This window comes from Pelodiscus sinensis, chromosome 18, assembly GCF_049634645.1.
Source record: "Pelodiscus sinensis isolate JC-2024 chromosome 18, ASM4963464v1, whole genome shotgun sequence".
Classification (NCBI taxonomy): Eukaryota; Metazoa; Chordata; order Testudines; family Trionychidae; genus Pelodiscus; species Pelodiscus sinensis.
In genome coordinates this window covers 9,366,680-9,392,018 of record NC_134728.1, presented here as the reverse complement: position 1 = coordinate 9,392,018, position 25,339 = coordinate 9,366,680, and the positions used below count along the sequence as shown (strand labels likewise).

Sequence of the window (25,339 nt, the reverse complement as noted above, 5' to 3'; positions counted from 1 at the left end):
AAAAGTTTAAAAAAATCAGTAGGTTTATTGTAGGTCTCAAAGGAGCACAGTATGAATAAATGGAATGCCTACATGTATACAGAATAACCCATGATTTGAATTAAAAAGCATCTAAACAATTGGATTTCATTCATCATGATGTTTTCTTCTGTTTTTTCTTTTCATTTTCTTCCTTTTCTTTTTCAATTTCAGCAACATACTTCTCAATTTCTTCAGGACTTAAAATCTTTAAAAAAAAGAAAAACATAAGTGAACCTTAAGATATCAATAGAAACTTTGTTTGAATGTGAAAGATCTACTTTTGATAAGAAAATTAATTTAATACTGTAATATCATGCAGGGGCAAATGTCTATCTGTAAGCAAACACAAATACACTTGAACCTCTTTAATCTGGCAATTTTGGGAAACAGACTATACCAGATTATGGAATTTTCCAGATCATGAGTGTTTGCTTGCCAGAATAAAAGGTAAACAAAAACTACCTTTTAGGGAGGATGTAGGAGTACACTAGGGACACAGGGCCTCGGACAGAGTGGAGGAGCATGCTGGGGATGCTGGGACTGGGCAGGAGGGGAAAGAAGAAAGGAGGTTTACCTGGCTCTGCTCCCCTGCTGCTCTCATGAACTGCACCCCACTGTTATGGGAGCAATGAGGGAGAAGCTAGGGGTGGAGGAATGTGCAGAGCTGCTTCCTCTCCCCCCTCTACCTCCTGCCAGGGTCCAAACTGTGATGTTCCTGGATCAGGGACAGCTAGATTAAGGAGGTTCAAGTATACTCTAAACAGTTTTGGAAGCTTCTTTTGCCTTAGTAATAGTTAAATATAATTCTGCATCTGCCTCAATGTAGAGCTACAGTACAAATCAATGGGAATTCTACTTAGACAGCAGTATGGAGACCAAGAGAAACAAGCATCAGATGAGATGCTTACCTTGAGTGGCTGATCTCTTCTCATAACTGCCAGCTCAATGTTTTTCCCACCTGACTGTACAACCTGAAGTAGTCAAAGATGAAAGGTTTAGAATAAGAAATCTTATGCCATAGATCAATTCTAATTAAAACTCCCTAAGAGAGTCACAGATGGGAACTTTACATTTCTCTTTCCATTAGCTCAGGATGCATATTTCATTACAAATATTAGCACTGCAAGATAAGCCTCTTCACTCTAATGGACTCAACTCCAATTCAGTGCATAGACAATGTATACAATGACTGAACTGTAGGATTATTCATTTAGTTCAAATTCTAAGTCATGCTTACAAAATAATATAAGAAATAAGCAAGCATGGCTTAAGTATTTTCAGAATGAATGTATGTGCCAATGTTCAAAGCTTAAGTCTGATTTTTTAAAAAATTATTCACAAGAAACCTAGCAAATTCTTGCATATAAAGAATCCTGGTAAAAATAGGCTGTTTAAGAAGGGTTTGCAAATCAGTCCCATAGCTCAGTATCTAATGGCCTCAGAGTATAATGGAGAATACAATTTTTGATAAGTCATCCATAACCTCTAGAATTTATGGTGAATTAACTGGGTAGACTTGAGCAACAGCAACACCCACCCACAAAACTGTCAGCAGACTGAATCACACTTACTTCAAGAAGAGCCTTGATGACAAGTTTAATGGTCAGGTCATCTGTTTCAATGGCTTCATCAGTATAGTTTTTCTCCAAGAATTCACGTACAGACTTGGCTCCCCTCCCAATGGCATTAGCCTGGAATAATTTTAGGAAAGGATGGGTGTAAATGTTGGGGTTTTTAAAAGACTACTTCATAGAGAAAGTACAAACATAAAATGATGCAAATACGCAACGGACCACATATCCTGTTGTGTATATAATGATCTCAATACAGGATTAATAGCAATTCAGCATCCTACTTGATATCCTAGGAGCTGCTAGCTCTACTAAATATTGATCACAACTTCCAAATCTCAACTTTTAGAGTAAAAAATATGAAAATCAAAATGTTTTTACATTTTAATATGGGTATTAACATGCACAGGATATAGCTAGTGCTACAGGGTGATTTTTCCTGAAATTCAGGCAGAAGATACAAATTTTACAGTTCATATAGTATCAAATGAAACACTTATTAGATGGGAGTATTCAAAACTTCTCTTTGCCTTGACCACATTTTAATATACATACTGTCTAATGGATATTTTCTTTACCGTTTATAGTCATGCAACTTGTCTATCATATTTGTACTCACCAAACATCCGCTATATTTGTTGCTGTCACTTAAAACTTTTTTGCAGCTGGTTAATTAAAACCATGTCAACAGACAGCTCTCCATTGGCAGACCACATAGTATAAGAACTACAAAATCCATCTTGCAGCAAGATATGATTTCCCTGAGAGGTTAAATTAGCTGCTGAATGATATTTCATTTAATCTCCACCAGGAGGCAGAGTCAACTCACCTTCCAAGCATGGTAAGTGCCAGATGGGTCAGTCTGATAGAGCCTGGGTGTTCCATCGAAGTCAAATCCCACAATAAGGGCAGATATCCCAAAAGGTCTGCGGCCATTACTTTGAGTATAACGCTGATGAAAATCAAGATAACTTATTTCAGAGACTTCTCTACAAGCATATGGATTTCTGAAGTAGCAGTCGTACAAAAGTGGCAATACAGAAAGTTTATCATAAGTATTTCCTATAATTTGCAACTGTGACTCTTTCTTCCCTTGTTGTGGTTTCAAGATAATATTTCTTGTACTGCAGGTCACCCATAAATTAAAGCATATAAAAGGATGGTTACAAAATAAATAGCTTTTCTTAGTTACTTCTGAATTAGCTACCATCACCTTTAATAAATTAAAAAAAAAAAAAGGTAAAATCACCATTTTTGCTAAAATATTCAGAGGTATCTAGGAAATTAACTTGTGTAAATTAATTAGATGTGATAGTCACAGAGGCCTAACAAATGCCAAAAACCAATGTTAGCAATCTGTACTGTCATGAAGGCTTAGAAAATCCATTAAAAAAATCCAAGAGACATACAGGTAAAGATGAAACATAATTCTCACAGAATAGTAACTGTTGAGTTAAATCCAATAAATGCCAAGGTCCCAAGTCTCTCAGAATTTAGATACTTTGTGATGAGAAGCAGGCATTTTGGCAGCAATTTGGGACATAAGGAATATAGAATCAGAAGTGTTGCTTTTAAGTTTTTAAAAGATTTGTGTACATCATATAAAAAATAATTTCAGGGGATATTTATTTTACTACAGGAGAATAAAGTCTGAAAAAAACTTTCATGGAAAGAATGTATGTGTTTTGCCATTCCAATACATAACAAAACTTGTGCTAAAGACTGACCATGCATAAATTGCTAATTAGTAGAGATTACTGAGTTTAATGCATTTGAAAGATAATAAAAATGCACCATGGAATATAGTGTCTATTTTGATACTGTAATTTAAAATTAATACAAATTCCTAGTGTACTAAGACATTTTTATAAAATGTGTAATGAGGTCTCACTTACCATATTCTGCTAGTAAATACTAGGCAAGCAGGAGAAACCAATATGTGTGAAATGAAGTTTGTAGATGAGCACATTTCTATTGTTAGTCTACAATATCTTTGAGAGAATTTGTGTATCTATCAGTTTTTTTGTTCAAGAACTCCTCCCAAACAGTAAGAGCTTGGACCACCAAATATGGTATGCAGCTTCCACTTATACCTTAAAGCAAGGTCAGGATTTGGTTGCACCAGGACAATGGGATGTGTGTAGAATGTGACTATTTCTTGTCAAAGGGAAAGAGAGGGATGTGATAGCAGGGACAGTTATACTCCAGAATGACCAGAGGAGGCAGTAAGCATATGGGACAGTTATACTGCACAATGACCATGGGGGGCAGCAAGCAAGCGTGCCCTCGCCACCCTAGACCAATTCTGAGGAACAACACCTCTAGTGGGAGGGGCAGCGCAGCCCCTGCTGCCCCAGGGAGCAGCAGCTGGCTGATCCCACCCCCTGCCCTAAGCCCGTCACCCCCTGCCCAAATTCCTGCACCCTACCTCCTCCCTTGTTCCCCCTCATATTTCCCAACCCCCTGCTCTGACTTCTGCACCCCCCTATGCCCTGTGCTGACTCTAGCACTCCTGTTTCCACATCCCTAAGCCCCTGCCCTGAAGGACCCAAGCAATGCTGAGTAAAACTTCGAATACAAAAGAAGTGCAATAATGATGTCCCAGTAAACATTAAGTTTCTGAATTTCCCCATATTTGGGAGATGCCAATGACATACCCTGTATCTTCCCTCTGTCTGATGCTACAGTAGCATCAATATCCAACGAAGAGATTCTACTGAGTTATCTGGCTTTTCACTAGTGTAAAAGTAGAATTTGGCCCAAAGTTAGGTTTTATTTGCCCAACAAAAGGAGAAAGACAACTCTGTACTGTGTAGTATACCTGTTTCAGGCTAGCGATGTAACGTGTGATGTATTCCACGGTGACAGGATCCTCCACAGTAAGTCTATGGCTTTGACACTCTACACGAGCCCTATTTATAACGATTCTGGCATCAGCTGTGAGTCCTACAATGATAATATGATACACTATGTGTTCAAATGCGTACTTAGCACCAGACAGATGAAAACAGACAGTAGGGATGTTAGAGTGTAGTTATTTACAAAATTAACTGATAAGCCTGGGCTTATCAGATAAACCCAAGGACTAGACGCACCCCCTTGCCCGCCTGCTGCCTTTGTATCAGAGGCAACGGGGGAGGAAGGCAGGAGCTGGTGTTTGGAAGGAGCCAGTTTAAAAGCTGGTATCCAGGAGCACCAGCTCCCAACGGAGCCACCTGTCTCCCTCCCTCCCAGCACTGCTGCCTCTGTATCCGGCACAGCAGCGAAAGGGAGGAGCAGGGGGTGGGAGGAAGGAGAGGCAAAAGAAAATATGCGCAGGGAGCCAGCTGGACAGCCACTTGGCCCCCCTTTGCTGCCTCCCCGAGGCAGAAATGCGGGGTGGGGGAGGAGAGGCGGGAGCTGGCTTAAAAGCGGAAGCACTGACTCACAAGTTTACATGCGGGGGGGGGGGGGGGAAGAGTAGAGGTGTAACTGTGAAAAAAACCTAGTGGTTACACATTTACACAAATACACATTAGTTAATATCCCTAATAGACAGTCCCTGCCTAAAAGAGCTCACAAGCTAAATACAGACAAGAGGGATGCCCCTATCCATGGGATGCCCCTATCCATGCGGTCCAGCACCCCCACCGCAAGTTACACACTGTACCTCGTAGGGAGGTGGCTTTGCTGTGGGCTCTGCAGTATAAAGCTAAGCTCTATACTGCAGAGCCTGCAGCACAGGTAACCGTGTAACTGCTAAGATTCTTAGCGGTTACATGGTCACCTTTTTAAATGACTTCTTACATCCCTAGTTAATATATATTTTGTCCATTTTATGGATGACTAGATTATTTTCTCTGTATCTCCATTTATTCCCCTCCCTTCAGCCACAATGCACATTTCTGCTAAAGCTGGAATTAATACACAGGAATTCCCAATTTCCATCCTCATGTTTAATCCATTGCATCACACACGGTCCTAACATAAGGACATTTTCTTTATTAAATTGCTGGTTCTATAGAATAACCTTTAGGCATTTTAATCTAAGGAAATAAGTAAGTACCAAAAAATAACCCTTCTTCCTCTCCCCACCACCAGTTGTCCAAAGCAATTTGGTTTTCAATGTTCATAAATCCTATGCAATATCACAATCCTCCAAAAACTACTTTTTAATTCCAAAGTCTGTTCTCAGCTTAATATATGAGCATTTAATCAACTGTTAGACACTGCATACCTGCAAAAGCCATGCAGACATTGTCATCAAGTGCGCAGATCTTCCTCACAGTTCTTTCATCCTGAAGTTTTGCCACAGATTTCTTTTCCACACCAAGGACAACAATCTCTTTTCCTCGCACTCCAACCTTTAAATGCATTCAAAACCCATGACAGATAAAATACACCCAACAGACCTATAAGAGGTATAGACTTTCCTTAAAAAAATACAAAAGTATTAATTCCATTTGAAGCATCAAATGCTTTGCTTCATGGTGTACTCTGTTGGAAATAAACTGATGTAAAACAGAAGAAATCACAGAATAATAGAATACTAGAACTGGAAGTGACCTCAAGAGGTTATCAAGTCCAGTCCCCTGACCTCACTGCAGGAACAAGTGTCATCCCTGACAGACATTTGTCTAACCTGCTCTTAAATATCACCAATGATGGAAATTCCACAACCTCCCTAGGCAATTTATTCCAGTGCTTAACCACCGTGACAGCTAGAAAGTTTTTCCTAATGTCCAACTTAAACCCCCCTTGCTGCAATTTTAAGCCCATTGCTTCTTCTCCTATCATCAGATGTTAAAGAGAATACCTTTTCCCCTCTTCCTTTTAACACCTTTTTAGGTACAGGCAGTCCCCGGGTTACGTACAAGATAGGGACTGTAGGTTTGTTCTTAAGTTGAATCTGTATGTAAGTCGGAACTGGCGTCCAGATTCAGACACTGCTGAAACTGACCGCCAGTTCTGACTTACATACAGAATCAACTTAAGAACCCCAGGCGTCCCCAAGTCAGCTGCTGCTGAAACTGATCAGCAGCTGATTCCAGGAAGCCCGGGGCAGAGCAACTCTGCCTGGGGCTTCCTGTAGTCAGCGCTGGTCAGTTTCAGCAGAAGCTGACTTGGGGACGCCTGGGGCAGAGCACCTGGGGTGCTGCTGGGTTGCTCCAATAGCGCCGCTCCTGGGTGCTACTGGACCAACCTAGCAGCACCCCAACTGCTCTGCCCCAGGCGTCCTGATTCAGCCGCTGCTGAAACTGACCAGCAGCGGCTGAATCAGGACCTGGGGCAGAGCAGCTGGGGTGCTGCCGGGTTGGTCCAGTAGTGCCCAGAGCGGGCACTGCAGGACCAATCGGCAGCGCCCCAGCTGCTCTGCCCCAGAGTCCAAAACAAAAGCCTGGTCTGCTGGGGGGGGAGGGGGGGCACACTAGCTGCGCCGCGCTCTCCCCCCCCCCCAGCAGACCAGGGACACGGGGAGCAGAGCCTCTGAGGCTTTGCTCTGGCAAAGCCTCAGAGGGAGGGACCCCGCCGCGGCTGCGGCTTCAGTCCGGGAGCCTGTGGTCTGCTGGGGACGGTCCCCAGCAGACCACAGGCACCCAGATTGAAGCGGCAGCAGCGGCGGTTCCCTGCGCCTCTGAGGCTTTGCTCTGGCAAAGCCTCAGAAGCGCGGGAACCTGCCCGGTGCCCCTGGTCTGCTGGAGACGGTCTCCAGCAGACCAGGGGCACCGGAGCAGCTTACGAACAGGGCTTTCTCGCCCCGACTTCCGGGGCGAGAAAGCCCTGTTCGTAAGTGCGGATCCGACATAAGTCGGATCCGCGTAAGTCGGGGACTGCCTGTATTTGAAAGCTGCTATCATGTCCCCTCTCGGTCTTCTCTTTTCCAAACTAAACAGTCTTCCCTCATAGGTCATGTTTTCTAGACCTTTAATCATTTTCATTGCCTCTTCTCTGGATCTTCTCTAATTTGTCCACTTTTTTCCTGATATGTAGTGACCAGAAATGAACATAATACTCCAGCTGAGGCCTAATCAGCGCAGAGTAGAACAGAGGAATTACTTCTTGTGTCTTAGTCACAATACTCCTGTTACCGTTGCAAAAAAACAAGAATCATTCTGGGATGCACTGGTTAACCTGTGATTCACTAAGACCCCTAGACCTCTTTTTGCAGTATTCCTTCCTAGACTTCCCATTTTGTACATGTGAAACTGTTCCTCACCAAGACTACATCTACACTACAGGCTTCTTGCGCAAGAAGCTTTTTGCAGAAGAGATGCAAAAGCGCATCAGAAAAGTGATGCGCTTTTGTGCAAGAGGGCTTTCAGACTGCATGGACGCTCTCACAAGAAAGCTCTGCTTGCCATTAACAGAATGGCCACCCAGGGCACCTGTGCTTCTTTTGAAAGGCTGTTTTTGTGCAAAAAAAAAAAACATTTCCCGTCTCACACACACATTTTTGCGCAAGAGCTCTTGCACAAAAAGGCTTATTCCTCATAGAAAGAGGAATACCTATACCGCAAAAAAAACCCTCTTCTGTCAATTCACTGTAAATTTTCCTGCACAAAAACTCTGCAGTGTAGACATAACCTCAGTGGATACTTTGCATTTGGCCTTATTGAACTTCATCCTATTTACTTCAGACCATTTCTCCAGTTTGTCCAGATCATTTTAAAATATGATCCTATTTTCCAAAGCACTTGCAACATCTCCCAGCTTGGTATCATCTGGACATTTCAACTGATCCCTGCAAACCCCCACTTGGTGTGCCCTTCCAACATAACTATTCTGAGAATAGTTATCCAAGCTGTTATGCATCCATCTTACAACGTAGATGAGACTACTGTATTTCCCTAGTTTACTGATAAGACCACCTACATACCAGGAAGTATAAAAACAGGCACATATACCAGCAAGTGCGGGGCTTTATCATAAGTATGCCACAGAATAATTCTCTCTAGGCATATATTAGTGCTTGTAACATAGTTGAACTTTAAACTTAATTCCAAGCTGAATACTTATTATGGTACTAAGTCAAAGCCAAATCAAACTGTTTAATAGTCCATAGTCCTAAGCATAAATGTAGCCCACCCATTCATTGCTTCCTCTGAATATCAACTTTCAGATCATCCTATACACTCCTTCCCTCACCTCGCCTTTCCTGAAGTTAAGAAAACAGCTTTAAAAAAAATCATAGTCCCACTGCTTTTCATATATAGGACTGGAAAATGTGGTTCTTCCTTGGCAGTTTGATTTATGATGTTCCAGCAGTTGTTCCAACTTACCATATTAGCCAAGATTACATTAGACACTTCCACATTCTCATTACTTTTTAAAATTCTCCCTTGGGTTTGAAATTTGTTATGGTTATCCCAAAGGCAAATATTTTAGAAAGTGATCAAGATTTTCCAGCTGTTATGTTACTGGGGAGTTAAAAAGAGATGCAGTTTTTCAGCATTGTCATTTGTTAAACAATAACCCACAAAGTTGGAAAAACTACATTAAGTAATTAACTTCAGAGGGGTAGCCGAGTTAGTCTGTAACAGGAAAAACTTAAAAAAAAACAACAAATAGTCTGGTAGTACTTTAAAGACTAACAAAACATGTAGATGATATCATGAGCTTGTGTGGGCACAGCCATCTGAAGAAGTGGTCTGTGCCCACAAAAGCTCATTTTATTAGTCTTTAAAGAGCTACCAGACTATATGTTGTTTTTAAAGTTTTTATTAAGTAAGTAAACACTCACTTCTGTACACTCAGAGGGGACATTTTACACTTAAGTCACTACTGCCCTGCATTTTGTGAAGTGAAATAGCTCCACAAGTTTCAGGTCTCTGGTGAATCAGGTCATCAATTTTTTTCTACTTCTGTCACCCTGAAAAATTTTAAACACACCTCCTTCCCCAGATGTAATCTCCTCCCCCCCCCCCCCATTTAGTTTTGCAGAAAATTGTGTGTAGCCAAAAAGACAATGCAGGAACTGTTAGAACTCATTTCTCCACATCCCATTTGCCTCAATGACTTTTAATTATCTACAAGTTTATAGCCATATTACTGCCAACTACAACTATTCAAGAAGAGCCCTAGTGTATTTAAAATAGGTTTGGCATCAAATAATTTTTTAAATGCAGATTATCTACTTTTCCAAAAAAGCCCAAATTTTTAATGCACCTGTAAAATGCCAAACATATATTACTGTATAGGTTACTATTATGCACCGAGGCAAAATCAAACACATTTGGGACTCATTTTAGAAGAAATTTTAGAAATATCTCTTTTCTATAATTTCCAGTTTGTAAACAGATATCACCACAAATTTGGATTCTCCCGATTTTACAATGACTGTCTATGCTACTTGAAAGTAGGTATTATCTCCATCTTAGAAATAAGGAAATGGAGTCAGGGATATAAAGTTGTATGCTGCAAGCCCCATGGCAAGTGAGCAGCACAGAAACAATTAATGAGACCATGCTCTAAAGTGTCCCTACCCTTTGTTTGCAGGAAACTGGGAATGGGTGCCAAAATATGGATCACATGAGGATTATCTGTTCATTCACTCTGAAGCATCTCATTGGCCACAGTCAGAAGACAAGACACTAGCCTACATGGACCATTGCTCTGACCTAGAATGGCTATTACATTTTACATTTTTGGTCTTAGAGGTAGGGAGCTATCTTCTAATACCATAGAGGTGTAGCTGTGTTAATCTGTAACTTTAAAAACGAATAGCCCCCCACTATAGAAAGGATGTGGGCACATTGGAGAGGGTCCAGGGGAGGCCAATCAACATGATTTGGGGGCTGGACCACATCACCTACGAGGAGAGGCTGAGGGATTTGGGTTTGTGTAGCCTGCAGAAGAGACGATTGAGGGGGAATTTGATAGCAGCCTTCACCTTTCTGACAGGAGGTTCCAAAGAGAATGAAGAGAGGCTGTTCTCAATAGTGAGAACAAGGAGCAATGGTCTCAAGTTACAGTAGAGGAGGTCTAGGCTGGATATTAGGAAAAAACTATTTCACTAGAGGATGGTGAAGCACTGGAAAGGGTTGCCTATGGAAGTGGTGGAAGTGGTGGAATCTCCGTCCTTAGAGGTCTCTTCCATCCCTAGGATTCTAGTTCTGTGTCACCTCAGAGACTAATCAAAATATACAGAGTCGTGAGCTTTTATGGGCAAAACCCACTTCATCACATGATCAGTTAAGCTGTGGGGTCTTCCCAAGACAAGGGGGTCGGTTCTGGCTCACTGCCAGGGGTGCTCCCTCCTCAGGTACCCCCCCCCCCCCAGCAACTCTCCACAGGCCCCTCCTCTGCTGTCCCCAGCCTCTCCCACTTCCCCAGGCACGCGCCCACCTGTCCACAGGCCCCTTCCCCCACCCGTCCACAGGCCTCCTGCCCCAGCCCTTCCCCACCTGCCCCGGCCCCTTCTCCCCAGCTCCCTCTCCGGCCCCTCCCCCCACCGCCCTCGCCTCAGGAGCGGCGGCCATTCCCTGCGGCGCGCGCGGCCCGCGCCCGGCGCTCACTCACCGCGGTGGAGCCCTTCTTCACCGCCTCCTGCGCGTACTCCACCTGGAAGAGGTGGCCGTCGGGCGAGAAGACGGTGATGGCCCGGTCGTAGCTCATGGCTCCGCCGCTCTGCCGGGGCCCAGCGACCTGCACGCACCGGAACCCGCCGCCTCCCTCAGAACTGCACACTCATCCCCCGCCCTGCGCCGCTTCCGGAGCCTTGCCATTCACAGCGCACGCCGAAGGCAGCCCTTACGCCAAATGTGTAGGTGGGTCTTCATCCTGACGTACGCATTGGGCCAGAGAATCGCAGGCCACCCGGAACGCCAGGCAGCTTATCTACGCCTTTGGCGTACCAAGCTGTTGCCTGCCTTCCGTACGCATTTAGCGTAGGCACGGTAGCGTATCACGGTGTCTGTTTCCACACGCGCTTGGCGTAGCTCTCTTCTTTGCCTACGCCTTTGACGCACTGGGCCGCTCTTGGCAAAGGCAGAAAGATGCTGTTCGCCTGCGACAGGAAACCCAGCAGCAGGGATGCACCATGTGCAGATCAAAGGGGAGGTGGGGAAGGAGGGGAGGACCACTCCGTTGGCTTTATCCCTCCTCCCCAAATCTCAGCAGCTGGCTCCCCACCTTGCATTGGGATCAGAGGCATCAGGGCGAGGGTGGTGCATGCAGGCTCTTGGTGCAGTGCCCCTGGCTCGTTGCAGGGCACAGATTGTACCATCTGCGCCGGCTCCCCTCCCCATGCACTGCGGAGAATCTTTGCACAGCAATAGCAGCCAGATAATAACAATATTATTAGAGCCTAGGAGCAATATATTATAGACACATTTAAAAAAAACCCACCATGTCGGTTGCCTTTGCTTCTGCTCGCCCGAGAGGCAAAGGGGAGGTCACCCAGCAAACTATCCAGAAGGTAAAAAGCATGCTTTTATACCGACAAGAAATGTTATTTGTATATTCCTTCTATGGTGCTGTGGCTGGGAAGATGGCTTAATTCTAAAGTAATCATGAAAACTAGTGAATTTACAAGGGTTGGGAAGATGGACAGCTGGAGGGAGGAGGAGGAGGAGGTGGAACAAAGCAAAGGTGTTCAGAACACTGCAAAGAGAGGGAGAGGGAGAAGGAAAGCTCCAGAGAAGGATCCGCAGAATAGAAAATTCACTGCTCACTGTCTTACGTGTTTGTAAAGAACAAAATGCCAGGGATACATTTCAAAATTGTAAGCTGGGATCTGCACATTTTGGACAGCATATCAGCCCTTAACAAATGGTTGCAGGATTTTAATCTTTTAAAATATGGAAAGAGATGCTGAAGTGTGGCAATAAAGGTGCTCATAGCTATCTCCAAAGGTGTTTTTTTTTTAAAAAAAGGAATTGTAGTTGTTCGTGTATAATGTTTAACAGGCAAATGTTTTACATTGAAAGGATTTTCTCTGAAGACTCAGCTGGCCTGGGTTTTGTCTGAAGGCCAAAGCTGAGTTTGGAAGTTATGATGGGTATTTGTAAGAAAATAAGAGAAGGGTGGGGAGATACATACTTGCCCTCACTCCCCTACTATCCTCCTGGAGTGAGATACCTGTAGATAACTGTAAATAATGGAAGAGGTGTGGAGATGTCAATAAGCAACGCATCTATGCCCTTGATCTGTTTTACTTAGTACCTGTAATTTCTAGTTCCGCTGCATATTTTATGTCATGTTTGCTCTGCCTTAGAAATTCTCGCTATCCAGGAGTTTGTCTAGTCAGTGCAGTGGAACTAAGGAATAAAGGTCTAATATGGCCCGTTTGTAAATTATAATGGAGAACACAAATAGCAGGGATGGGGAACCTCAGGCCCAGGGTCTGGATGCCGGCCCCTGGCTTGCCTAGATCCGGCCCCTGACACTGAGGGTTCCCCTCCTAGCACTGGGGAGCCTGTGCCTACTGAAGGACTGAAGCACACCAAATCTACTACCTGGGCTCCACTAGGCTCTGGTATGTGAAGGGAATGTGAGGAGTGTCTTTGTCCTTCTCAGTCAGGGGCCATGTCAGTGAGGGTTTGGGGGTTTTTTGGGTTTCCCACTTGTGTGCGGCCCCGACTGATCTTCCTGTGGGTCAGCAGCCCCCAACCCAAAAAACGTTCCCCACCCTGACATACATGCACAAAAGGTGTCAGTGGTAAGAGAGTAATCAGTTGCTCATCAGCATTTCTTCCAGAGTGAAGCCATTATCTATTACCAGTTTTATGAATTATATGGGAATTTATCTAAAGGGAGGATATGATCAAACTAAAGAAGAATTAAGGCATGACAAACAACCTTCAAGAGAGTTAAGAGCCTGATGTACATCTGTAAATACTAGAAAAGTCAATCTGCAATTCATCCTCTTGTGTCTTGGTCTTGCAGCACATGTGGTATTGTGGTCATACCCATTTACTTTTAAATGCTGAAATATTTAGGCACCCGTAGTTAAGGATGGAATTATATCCTTAACTTTGGATGTTTGTGTATTTCATATAGACTTTCAAAATTCATTTCATGTAGTCTTTTAAAATCACTTTTGATTAATTTCCATTAAAAAGAACAGTAAAATAATGTTCTTAATTCTCTCAATTTTCAAGACACTGAACTGAAAAGAACTGAAATCTTGAACTGAAAAGAACTGAAATCTGTTTCTGTGCAAATATAAAAATATTTCCTCTATTAGGTACATTTGGTGACTTGTTATTTTAGGATTTCTTATGAATGCTGAGCTGTTGAAGTGTTCATGAACATAAATGGAAATTTTTGTCTGCAAACAAGTACATAACTCAGTGAGCTTTGTAATCATAGATCAGAAGTTGGGCTCAAAACTAATTGTGGGACACTTACTTTGGAAATCCACAACTGTGTTCTCTTTAGGAGCCAAAACTGTATATCAGTTAATTAAAAAAAATTCACAAAAATGCATAATTTTTACTTGTATATTTAAATACACACACAACTAATTTTCATTACAGGCAGTCCCCGTACGCGGATCCGACTTATGTCAGATCTGCAGTTACGAACGGGGTTTGCTCCGCGTCTCCCTGGTGTGCTGGAGACCAGCAGACCAGGGAGACGGGGAGCAAAGCCTCTGAGGACGCCGGCAGCGGGACAGCCGCGGCGCGTCTGGGCTGTCCGCTGCCCGCGTGCTCCCCGGCTTTGCTCCCCGGCTTTGCTCCCCGTCTCCCTGGTCTGCTGGTCTCCAGCAGACCAGGGAGACGCGGAGCAAAGCCGCAGAGGACCCGGGTGGCGGGACCGCGGTGCGTCTCAGTCCGCCGCCCGCATCTCCCTGGTCTGCTGGGGGGGGGGGGGAGGGGGCGCAGCTAGTACGCCCCCCCCCTCCCAGCAGACCAGGCTTTTCTCCGGACGCCTGTGGTAGAGCAGCTGGGGCGCTGCCGGTTGGTACCGCAGCGCCGCTCTGGGTGCTACTGGACCAACCCAGCAGCACCCCCACTGCTCTGCCCCAGGCGTCCTGATTCAGCCGCTGCTGGTCAGTTTCAGCAGCGGCTGAATCAGGACGCCTGGGGCAGAGCAGCAGGGGTGCTGCTGGGTTGGTCCAGTAGCGCCGAGGAGCGGCACTACTGGAGCAACCCAGCAGCACCGCAGCTGCTCTGCCCCAGGCGTCCCCAAGTCAGACGCTGCTGAAACTGACCAGCGCTGACTACAGGAAGCCCGAGGCAGTGTTGCTCTGCCCCGGGCTTCCTGGAATCAGCCGCTGATCAGTTTCAGCAGCAGCTGACTTGGGGACGCCTGGGTTTCTTAAGTTGAATCTGTATGGAACTGGCATCCAGATTCAGCCTGTTGAAACTGATCAGAGGCTGATTCCAGGAAGCCCGGGGCAGAGCAACTCTGCTTCGGGCTTCCTGTAGTCAGCCGCTGGTCAGTTTCAGCAGCGGCTGAATCTGGACGCCAGTTCCGACTTACATACAGATTCAACTTAAGAACAAACCTACAGTCCCTATCTTGTACGTAACCCGGGGACTACCTGTATACATGTTACTAACTCAATTTCAACGGTTTCCTCAAAGCCTTTACTATTCCAATACTACATTATTTACACACAACTTCCCTTGAAGAAAGTGTGAGATTTTGAACCTCTAGGATTGCAGAATTGGCAATTGTGTACTTATCATTAGCTCATGTGCAGGACATGGCATTGGTGTTGACCTTATATGTACTCCCGTGCCAGTGACTAGAACCTTGTCCTTTTTTAACATAGTATCAGGATACCAGAACTATTCCCTGTTCTTTTTGCAATGAACAAAATCCAAAGAGCCCTTCTATTAGTGCAGCAACCTTTTGCATTGACATCAAAGTGCCAGTACTGGTTATGAACACACATCCAAAAGTGAGACTTGATCTCTAAGCCTGCTTTCTTAGATCAGCTGAGACATTTATTAGTGATACTTTAAAAAATTTTCTAGAAGTTTATAAAATAATGAATGCTTTTCAACAAGTTACCATTTCCATTCTGTTCTGCAGAGCTCTGTTCTCTGTTTTCTACCAATTCTGCCCTGGGAATTTCTGTTGGTATCATAAATGCACAATATGAAACTAAGAGCTTCACGGTGAATCTGACAGGAGTATTTTGTTCTTAAAGATTAAGAACATAAGAATGGCCGTATTGGGTCAGACCAAAGGTCCATCTAGCCCCGTAGCCTGTCTGCTGACAGTGGCCAGCACCAGGTGCCCTGCAGGGGGTGGACCGAAGACAATAATCAAGCGATTTGTCTCCTGTCATCCTTCTCCTGCCTCTGACAAACAGAGGCCAGGGATACCATTTCTATCCCCTGGCTAATAGCCTTTTGTGGACCTAACCTCCATGAAATTATCTAGCTTCTCTTTAAACTCTGTTATAATCCTAGCCTTCATAGCCTCCTCTGGCAAGGAGTTCCACAGGCTGACTATGCGCTGTGTGAAGAAAAACTTTCTTTTATTAGTTTTAAACTTGCTACCCATTAACTTCATTTGGTGTCCTCTAGTTCTTCTATTATGGGAACTAATAAATAACTTTTCTTTATTCGCTCTCTTCACACCACTGGGCCAAATCCAGATTCCCAGACTAGAAAACATAAAGGAGAAATATGAATTGTGTCTGCCATGACTCTGACACTCCTCCCATTACCTTCCAAGAGATAGGTACAACATGAAGATCTGTCGCATCAGGATAAAACAGAACTTTCATTCCTCAAAACCTGCATGACAGGAGTGTCAGAGGGCTGTGTACCCTAGCAGGCAGGGTGTGTGATCTGCAAGTACATCCCCATGCCTGGTAATCACCTCCCTGCCCCATTCTGTATGCACAAATACAGAGCTAGAGAAATCTTGAGCTGTGTGTGGAGTAACTGTCAGCTATAGGGATGCTAAATTGTGTGTAATCAGCTAAATGAATAGTCGATGGAATTTCCATTGACTACTCGATTAGTTGATAAGGGAGGAAACTGCAGAGCCACAGTGGGGTTAGACCTGAGAGCTAGCCCTGCTGCATCTCTTCCTTTTAAATGTATTAAGAGCCTCTTAATATATTTAAAAGGCAGAGGCATAGCGGGGTGATGGGCACAAGCCAGGAATCAGCTGATTCCTGACACGTGCCCTGTCCCCTGCTGTGCCTCTGCCTGCCCTGTCCCCCCAGACAGTGCTGGGGGGAAGCAGCTTTTAAACCGGCTCCCCCCAGCATCAGCCCTTGTTCTCCCCCCTCACTGTCTCTCTCTGATAGAGGCAGCAAGGGGGATGGGGAAGCAACTAATTATGTCACTGCTCAACTACCCGATAAGCATAAGCTTATCAGGTAGTCAACTACAGTGAACCCTCGTTTATCGCGGTAGATAGGTTCCAAACCCGACCGCGATAGTTGAAAATCCGCGAAGTAGGGACACCATATTTAACATGTATACAGCGAGCCCTCGCTACTTCGCGGTTCGACCATCGCGGATTCACGTATATACATAATGTAATGAAAAAAGTCCGCGAAGTCGTGAATCCGCGATGGTCGAACCGCGAAGTAGCGAGGGCTCACTGTAGTTGCTTACATTCCTAGCTGGCTACAATAAAGGCATATGATAATGCTGCTTTTGCCAATTTTTCCATATTTGGGCCTTCAATTGTATGTCAATTTGTCAAGAATCATTCCTTAAATAGAACAAGCAGTTGTATGGATGAATTAATATTTTTTGAGTGGGAAATATTGAATGTTTCCTATTTCCTGATGATGAAGTAAATTAAAAAAAAAACAAAACAGGCACAATCCTGCAAGTACTTAATACCAGGAGTGGAACTTACAATCATGGACATCTTCATGATTGACTTTAATGGGACTAGTCATAGTATAGCTCAGTGGTTTTCAAACTTTTTTACTCGCAATCCAGTTGAAGAAAATTGTTGATGTCCATGGCCCAGCATAATTACATCTTTTTACTAGAGTGCAGGCTCCAGGGTGGAGCTGCAGAAGTGAGGGATTGAGAGAATGGGAGGGGGAGGGGGGAGAATAAAGGCTTTGCCTGGTGGTGTGGGCTCTAGGATGGGGCCAGAGATCATGGGTTTGGAGTGAAGACTGAGAGGAGGAGAGGGGTTCAGTATGTAGGCAAGGTCTCTTGGCTGGGGCATGGGAGTGGGTTGGGGGGAAGGGGACGGGGTTTCTGAGTTTGGAGGGGCTCATGGTTGGGACAGGAGATTGTTGGGGCATAGGCTTACCTCCGGCAGCTCCTGGTCAGTGATGCAGTGGGATGGTAAGGCAGGCTTCCTGCCTGTCCTGACATGGAGGACCACACTGCACCCTGGAAGTGACCAGCAGCAGGTCCTGCTCCACAGGCTGCCACTGCCCCAAGCTCTGGCTCCACTCATCCATTGGCCGGTTCCCAGTATATCGCCAGGCATTGCTGAGTAAAGTGGATGGAGCCCATTTTGGGTTTGCTTTGAAATGGGATTAGCTTCATTTTTTGGCTTGTTTTCCTTTTTTATCTTGTGAGAGTTGGCTGCTTGCCTCCACGTAGGAGCTAGACCTGCTGCTGCCCGCTTCCAGGGCACAGCACAATCCATAGTGTCAGGACAAGCAGGAAGCTGGCCTTAGCACGGCCACTGGTCACCTGGTCACACTACAACAAGGCAACCCACTGCCTGACTTTCTGAGAGCCAGTACTAGGTCAGGACCCATACTTTGAAAATCGCTGGTATAGACTATGCTTGATAAGTAAGGTGTGGATCCTCAAAGGCAGTGGTGTCCAACAAATTCTGTAGTGGCTACTGTTATAGTAAATTAGCCATACTCAACCAGCCCAATAGCCACATTGTTCAAGCCAACTCGCCACACTTAACTGGCAAATAATCACATGCAGCTAGTGGCTAGCGTGTTGGACATCACAGCTCAAAAGTATTTAGCTGCCTAACTGCAACTGATTTCCGTGGGAGTTAGGCAACTAAATACTTTGAGAATCTGGGCCTAAGTTGTTTGTCGGATCAGACCCTAGCTTTGTAAATATTGCCTTTGTTACTCTTTTATTTCTCCATTCTTTCACTTTATAAATTTCACCACACATTATCAAGGAAATAATAAAAAATGTTATGACAGACCCTGACCTCACTAAGAAATTAGTGGAAAACAAAATAATTATCCTTTAAACCATTTTAAAATAAACAAAATGTTAGTTTTAGGTAATGTAGCTTATGTGGGGAGGTGGACTAGCCAGTGGTTTGAGCATTGCCCTGCTAAACCCAGGGTTGTGAGCTCAATCCTTGATGGGGCAAATCTATCAGGGATGGTACATGGTCCTGCCATGAGGGCAGGGGACTGGATTCAATGACTTCTCAAGGTCCCATCCATCTCTATGATATATATATATATATATATATATATATATATATATACACACACCTATGACGGAAAGCTCTCTCTTGCATTTTGCCCAGAAACACTCATTTTTTGAAAACAAGTAGGACACTGACTAGAGCTTGCTTAAGGTATAAACTAGTCAACTGAAGCTTTTGATCTATTCCACTGGCAGGCATCCTCTCACTCATATATGGTTACTCAAAATTTTTCTCTTTCTCAGAACAGAACGACTTCAGAGGGCAAAAATACGTGGAGAGATGTAATTCTCCTATGAATGTTGTTTTAATCTAGCCAGTGATGCAGGTTTCAAACTATTCTTCCAAGTGCAGTACATTTCATCTGCTAGCTTCTCAATTTGTTGTACTGTAGGACTGGATACTCAGAAATTATTTTATGGGAACTTAATCTCTGTAAAAGTATGTTAACTGTCTGACAATAATACAGCTGAATTGACATTTTGTAAAGATAGTCAAGAATCAGGTGAGGATATTTAGTGGAGAAAATGTCTCTGCATGGCAACAATCTTCTGGCATTGAGGACTAACAAAATAAACCCATTGATTGTGTAGTGTTGTATGCTTTAGTTAAATCCTCTAAAAATATAACTGCTTATAAATGTAGTATAAAAATGCACTGCAAATGGCTCAACAAAGACACATGGATGAAGCTATATTTTGGCTAAATGTCTCTAAAATCCAGCACATAACTTTTAATTAGAACGGAACCATTTCATGGCTTAATGCCCATTTTGAAGTACTCTCACACTTATAACTACTTTACCACCATGTAAGATTTTTTTACAGTAAGGAGGTGTAAAGGCTGTACTACTGGCCCCATCAAAGCTTTTTACTCAGGTTCAGAGGTTTGATTAAAATGGTATTATCCTACTCTTTGCCCTGATGATGGGCAGGGTTCATATGTCAAATAAATGGAAAAGGAAAGAGCCATATTGTACACAATTGGTAGGTAAATTACAGAGTTTCTCTGATGTTGTTGTAGAAGGATCTATTTGGGAATCATTGTGTGAAATGTGTTCCTGGAGAAATGCTTGGAGAAAATATGTAACTCTACTCAGACATATGTTGCAAGTCTATTAAAAGAATATGTATGTGAACCAATGGATTTATGATGCATAATAAAGGGAGCTCATGTGATTCTTGGTCCCAATATTAAACAGAGATTCTCATGGCTGCTCCATAAGTACTTGTGTCTCCTAGCAGATGTGCTTGCAGACCACTTCCAGTGTACAGTTGCTCATTGTAGCAAAGGTTACTTCACATGCTATACTGCGTTGTTTGAGGCCTGCTCTTTGGCCTATAGAGGACGAAAAGGCATTTTGGAGATTGGAAGGAATGAGATGTGAGACCACATGTAGATACTCTGCAAGCTACCTAAACTTGTACCCTGGCTGATGTGCATTCTTTTGGGAATCTAATAGTTATGTCTCTTCTAAACCAGGAGTAGCATAGGTGATTACTTTTGACAGGGCTCTGAAGTAAACATTTTTGGGTATATATGTTTCATATCCCAAGGAAATTGCATATGAAGATAAAGAGACCTCCCCATATTTAATCAAGTGGGGCCTCCTGTGTTAATTGTGACAGATTGCATAGTATACAGCTGCTGGCAAGCTGGATCAGATGGGGATCAGTCAGTAGACCTACTCAGATTAAAAGCTGAAGGGTGTGCCATGGCCTAATTACATAGCCCTTTGTGAAGTATCAGTTTAGTGCTCCTTTGTGGCTTAAAGTAACAGGGGAGCACAGGGCAAACAGCTTGGGAGTCTTCTGTGCCTGGAAACTTGTTAGCGTATCCCCATTATCTGTTAAACAGGTTTATATACAAATACCTTGTGGTTTTGGTTTTGGTTTCACATCTATCAGGTTTCATTCATTTTTTGCATTTTGTAATGGTGATTAAATGCAAGAAAGGAAACTTCCCAAATTCAACAAAATGTGTGAAAATGTAAAGTTCTTGTGACACTTGCATACAGGATTTTGGAGCTCAGATTTGGAACTGTTGATTGGTGCTAAATACACTAAGTGCAGGGGAAGTACAGTCCTCCTTTTACCCAGTGTCCAGACTCTTTCTATGACATCTGCATGTCTGCCTTTTCCCTGCTATTATGTAGGGATCCATAATAGCCTCCGGGGATTGCTACTGTTCAAGAAATTTTCTGGCAAACTGTAACAATATGTCTCAGTGGGCCCACATGGATGTACAATCTATGTTCTGCTAAAATTTAGGATATAATGAAAATGCATTGATAAGACATGGTTCTGGAATGCAAAGGGACATGGAATAACGCTAATGTTGAAATTTGTTTATATTAATATGTGCATTTTATCCAACATGTTTTATACTGTAAGCTTTTTGGGGTAGGCACTGTTACTGTATCTTTGTACAGCACCAAGCACAATGGGGACCTCACCTATTTGAGTCCTCAAAATGCCAACATAATATTAATGTTAAGTAATAATAATTACCTAAAATAGAAAAAATAGTATTGACATATTTACTTTACAGTATTAATTACCAGTGAGATGTAAGCCTTCAGTATAGCCTTTGTGAGCTGTAATGTGTATAGAAACATTTCTAAAGTAATATAAGTTGTATTATGTTTAATTTCTTATAGTCTTGTATTGCCAAAATGTCAGATTTACCTATTTTTCCTTCATTTAAAAGGAACTCAAAATTGTATATTCTGTGGGTTCTGTTTAGTGAATCTTCCATTAAAAGTGCACTCAGAAACCAGAAGAATGCACTGAGTATTTGAATAAGGGAGTTTTGTATCTTTTTTGTCAAATTTTTGTTCTGTTATTCCTAGTCAAGCATAAACGATAATAATTACAGGCTAAGGTTAACACAAAAAGGACTCTTCCCCCTACCATTTTATTTTATAGTAATGTTCAATAAATAAATTTGACTTTTGGGAGTACCTGTAGTTAGAAGCTTTGATTCTGTAATAATATTCCGGTTCCTCTCTAAGACCTGTAGGCAAAAGACATGCATGAAGAACCATCAAGCCAAGAATGAGGAGAAGTGGAATATCACAGAAGGAAGAAACATATTACAAAACTTGTTGTGTTTTTAGTCTTATTGTACAGTAACAAGTATTTTAATAATTTTTCTTTTGTCCAGATGCTAGATGAAAATCACCACTTAATACAGTGTATTATGGACTATCAGAGCAAAGGCAAAACAGCAGAATGTACTCAGTGAGTATATTTACTTTGGAATATTTTGGATATTATTCCTGTCCTTACCACAAAGTGCAAGAAGAACACTCTGAACAGTGTTGCAAAACTGCCACTGACAAGAGTACTCGGAATGCTAATTTTCTAAGATTTACCATGTGTCAACAAGTATACATTATTTTGGGACACTGTATTTTTTTCCCATTGAATATTTTAAGCAATGCTGTTGTACAAAATATCAGGATCAATAATATACCAAAGCAAAGGTAAAATTGTGCAGAAATCAAGACAGTATGGGCACGTCTAGACTACCCTTGACTTCCGAAAGAAGATATGCAAATTCAGCGCGGATTTGCTTATCTTCTTCCAATCCCTTTTTTGGAGGAGGATTTTTTGGAAAAAAATTAAAGGCAGCCTAGACGAGGTTTTTTGCACAAACCCACCCTTTTTCGAAAGAACCCTGTAAACCTGATTTTTTGAGGAAGAAGGGTTCTTTTGAAAAAGGGGGAGTTTGCACAGAAAAACCCATCTAGACTGCTTTTTTTTCTCCCCCGAAAAACCTCCTCCAAAAAAGGGATAAGAAGAAGATGTGCAAATTTGTGTCAAATTTGCATATCTTCTTTCGGAAGCCAAGGGTAGTCTAGACGTGCCCTATTAGTGTGGTTGATAAGAGGTGAAAGATACCTTCTGAAAACAAGAAAGAAAGCTGAATATTTTGGCAGTTTTTAAAGGAAAATTTTAAAACCGACTACAGTTTGTGACTTGCACATCACTCTTCTCAGTAGAAGAGCAACACTCAGAATGAGGAAGGATAATGGCAGTTTTGATTTTTAAGAAACATGAAAAGTAAATTGAAATTTAAATATTGACCGGATCCTGCAATTATTTTGCATGCAGATTTTCCACTAAAATCAAGTATGGATCAACTGCAGGACTGGCCCCCTACGCTATAGATGAAGTAGGAAAAAGGAATTGTGAGAAATTTCGAGTTCTGCGTGAAAAATAACAGTATTTTCTTGTAGAACCTAATCCTGCACTCATGATGTGGGCAAAATGTCTAGGATTGAGCTATTATCAAATCATACCACATGTGCTGTTTTTAAAAACATGGTCAGTTAGTGTGTGAGAAAATCCTTTACCATATGAAAATGAAAGTTAAGATCTGTTTTGCTCTTAAAGGGTACATTCCTCTTATGAGGCATATACAGGTAACTCCAATTACAAAGAAGTTATGCATGTGTAGTCAGAGGAGACTGTAGATCTGTATATAATTTGGTAAGATCTGGCATTCAAAAACAAAATGATTAATCTTCAATAATATTCTCAACACGTCACTTACAAGGTAATTACAAGGAAGTATGAATTTAGGATTATGGCACGTTGATAATATAGTTTTGTCAGAAGGGGATTTAATTTTAGAGCTCAAAGATCTTGGCGATCCATGCCTAAAGAGACTGAATAAAGGCTTGTTAATTTCCATAAATTGTTCTTAAACATTAAATCAGTGTACATTTTTATTGTAAACATGGATTAGGTTTCAGGGACAAGTCAAACCTGACCAATGAGGGGTCAAGTTGAGGGAAGGCAGGCATGGGAAAGCTGTTACTCTTTCAAAAAGAAAACTGCATAGGGAAAGGACAGAAAGGGTGTTTACCATGTTACATGATAATGATTCAAGACTTCATCACAAATCTGAATCCTTTTCTGTAGGGAGATGGGATTTACATCCTGCACTGGTATTTATTCACACAAGACCCTGACCACTAAAAATAATGTAAAGCCTTAGGAGTTTAGGCACCTCTTTTGCTCTGCTCCATGTTCCTTTCCATCATTTTCATTATCATCATTTCGGGATTCATTTTGCTACTTCATTTGCACCCACCAAAAGAAAAGTTATACAGTAAAAGTTGTTACCTTTTGCTCTCATGGTGCCTCTCCAACTTCCAAAAGTTTGATTTGCCTTATAGCTCTGTGGCACAGTTTTTAATATTTTGTTTCTTGGTTCTCTCCTGCTTCACATCATGATCTTTTTAAGTTCATTAATGATTGGGAGGAAGCTTGAATGTGTCACATGGTTTCAGTTGGATGGCAGTAAGCATACAAGTTAAACTCAAAAGAGTTTCTTCTCCTGATGTTGCTTACAGGGGAAAAAGGTTTTATTTTTTGGCGCTCCAATATGTATACTCTGTTAGAAGTGTATTGAAATAAAGAAAGAGACTAATTGTTAGAGCAGAGCAGGAGACAAAATAATCAAGACTCTAAGCTTTATTCCCATCTCTGCTGCATTGAGAGTATTTTCAAACAAGTAAGGTATTAGACAAGGTGGGTATGGTAATATCCTGTATTGAGACCTGAAGAGCTCTGTGTAAGCTCAAAAGCTGGTATCTCGCTAACAGAAGTTGATTCAGTACAAAATATTTCCTCACCCTCCTGTTTTTTCTCACTGGTCACTTTACTTATTGAATTTACCCATTTGTAAAATGGTTGTTAGGTATTCTGTGACTTTCTGAAAAGAGGCAGGACATTACAGGAATGGCTGTTATTATCATTATTTATTAAGATGAGATGAAAGTTGACTAGTTTACATTTACTGATGATTTATAGAGGGCAGAGAAGCAAAGACTGCAATGAATTCATGAAATGGGATATGTTGGTTTTGCTAGCTCTTCCCAAAGTAAGATCTATTCCTTATTTTTTAGATACCAACAAATCTTGCACAGAAACCTGGTTTACTTGGCAACAATAGCAGACTCTAACCAGAATATGCAGTCCCTGCTTCCTGCAGTAAGTACCAATACTAACATCAAATATAGTAAAAACAACCTGCAGGTAAGTGCTTTCACTGTTATATATACCCTGGACCTGTAATTTCCATTCCAATTCATCTGATGAAGTGGGTTTTAGCCACAAAAGCTCATGATATAATATATTTGTTCATCTCTAAGGTGCCATGGGACTGCTTGTTGTTTTTAAAATTATAGGTTGATATAGCTACCCCTCTGAGATCAAATACAATGTTAACTATACATATGACAATTCTTTTGAATATTAATTGGTGACAAAAATCTGTTCATAGTTAGCCATTTTAATACTTTGTTTTAGAAAAAAAATGAAAAAAGTTCTGGATTCCAATGGACAATAATAGAAAAATTACTTTATGAAAGTTTTTATTGTTTTTAAAATATTTGTTGTATTTTTTTAATCCTGCCACTTGCAGAACCAGGTGCCCAAATTACCATGAAT

General features: G+C 42.3%; 2 protein-coding genes across 4 annotated transcripts in view; one reads left to right on the top strand and one right to left on the bottom strand.

Annotated features, from left to right (window-relative positions):
• On the bottom strand, nucleotides 1-11,285 carry PSMA7 (proteasome 20S subunit alpha 7). Its single transcript, XM_075901100.1, has 7 exons — nucleotides 11,091-11,285; nucleotides 5,809-5,935; nucleotides 4,414-4,538; nucleotides 2,422-2,544; nucleotides 1,593-1,712; nucleotides 930-992; nucleotides 1-226 (listed from the first exon to the last, which is right to left on the bottom strand). Exons 1-7 carry the CDS (start codon nucleotides 11,184-11,186, stop codon nucleotides 134-136), a joined length of 747 nt encoding a protein of 248 aa, XP_075757215.1. The 5' UTR covers nucleotides 11,187-11,285; the 3' UTR covers nucleotides 1-133.
• Nucleotides 11,203-25,339, top strand: part of SS18L1 (SS18L1 subunit of BAF chromatin remodeling complex) — a 38,537-nt gene continuing 24,400 nt past the window's right edge. For 2 of the 3 annotated variants that reach the window (XM_025186159.2, XM_006126168.4), the window contains exons 1-3: nucleotides 11,203-11,338; nucleotides 22,041-22,117; nucleotides 24,796-24,880. Coding sequence is in view for 2 of the 3 variants with exons in the window: in XM_006126168.4 (XP_006126230.1) it covers nucleotides 22,041-22,117; nucleotides 24,796-24,880 (162 nt within the window). In the remaining variant the exon portion in view is untranslated. Of the gene's footprint in view, nucleotides 11,339-11,426; nucleotides 11,989-22,040; nucleotides 22,118-24,795; nucleotides 24,881-25,339 lie in introns of those variants that run through there. The other variant, XM_006126167.4, reaches the window with a different exon arrangement.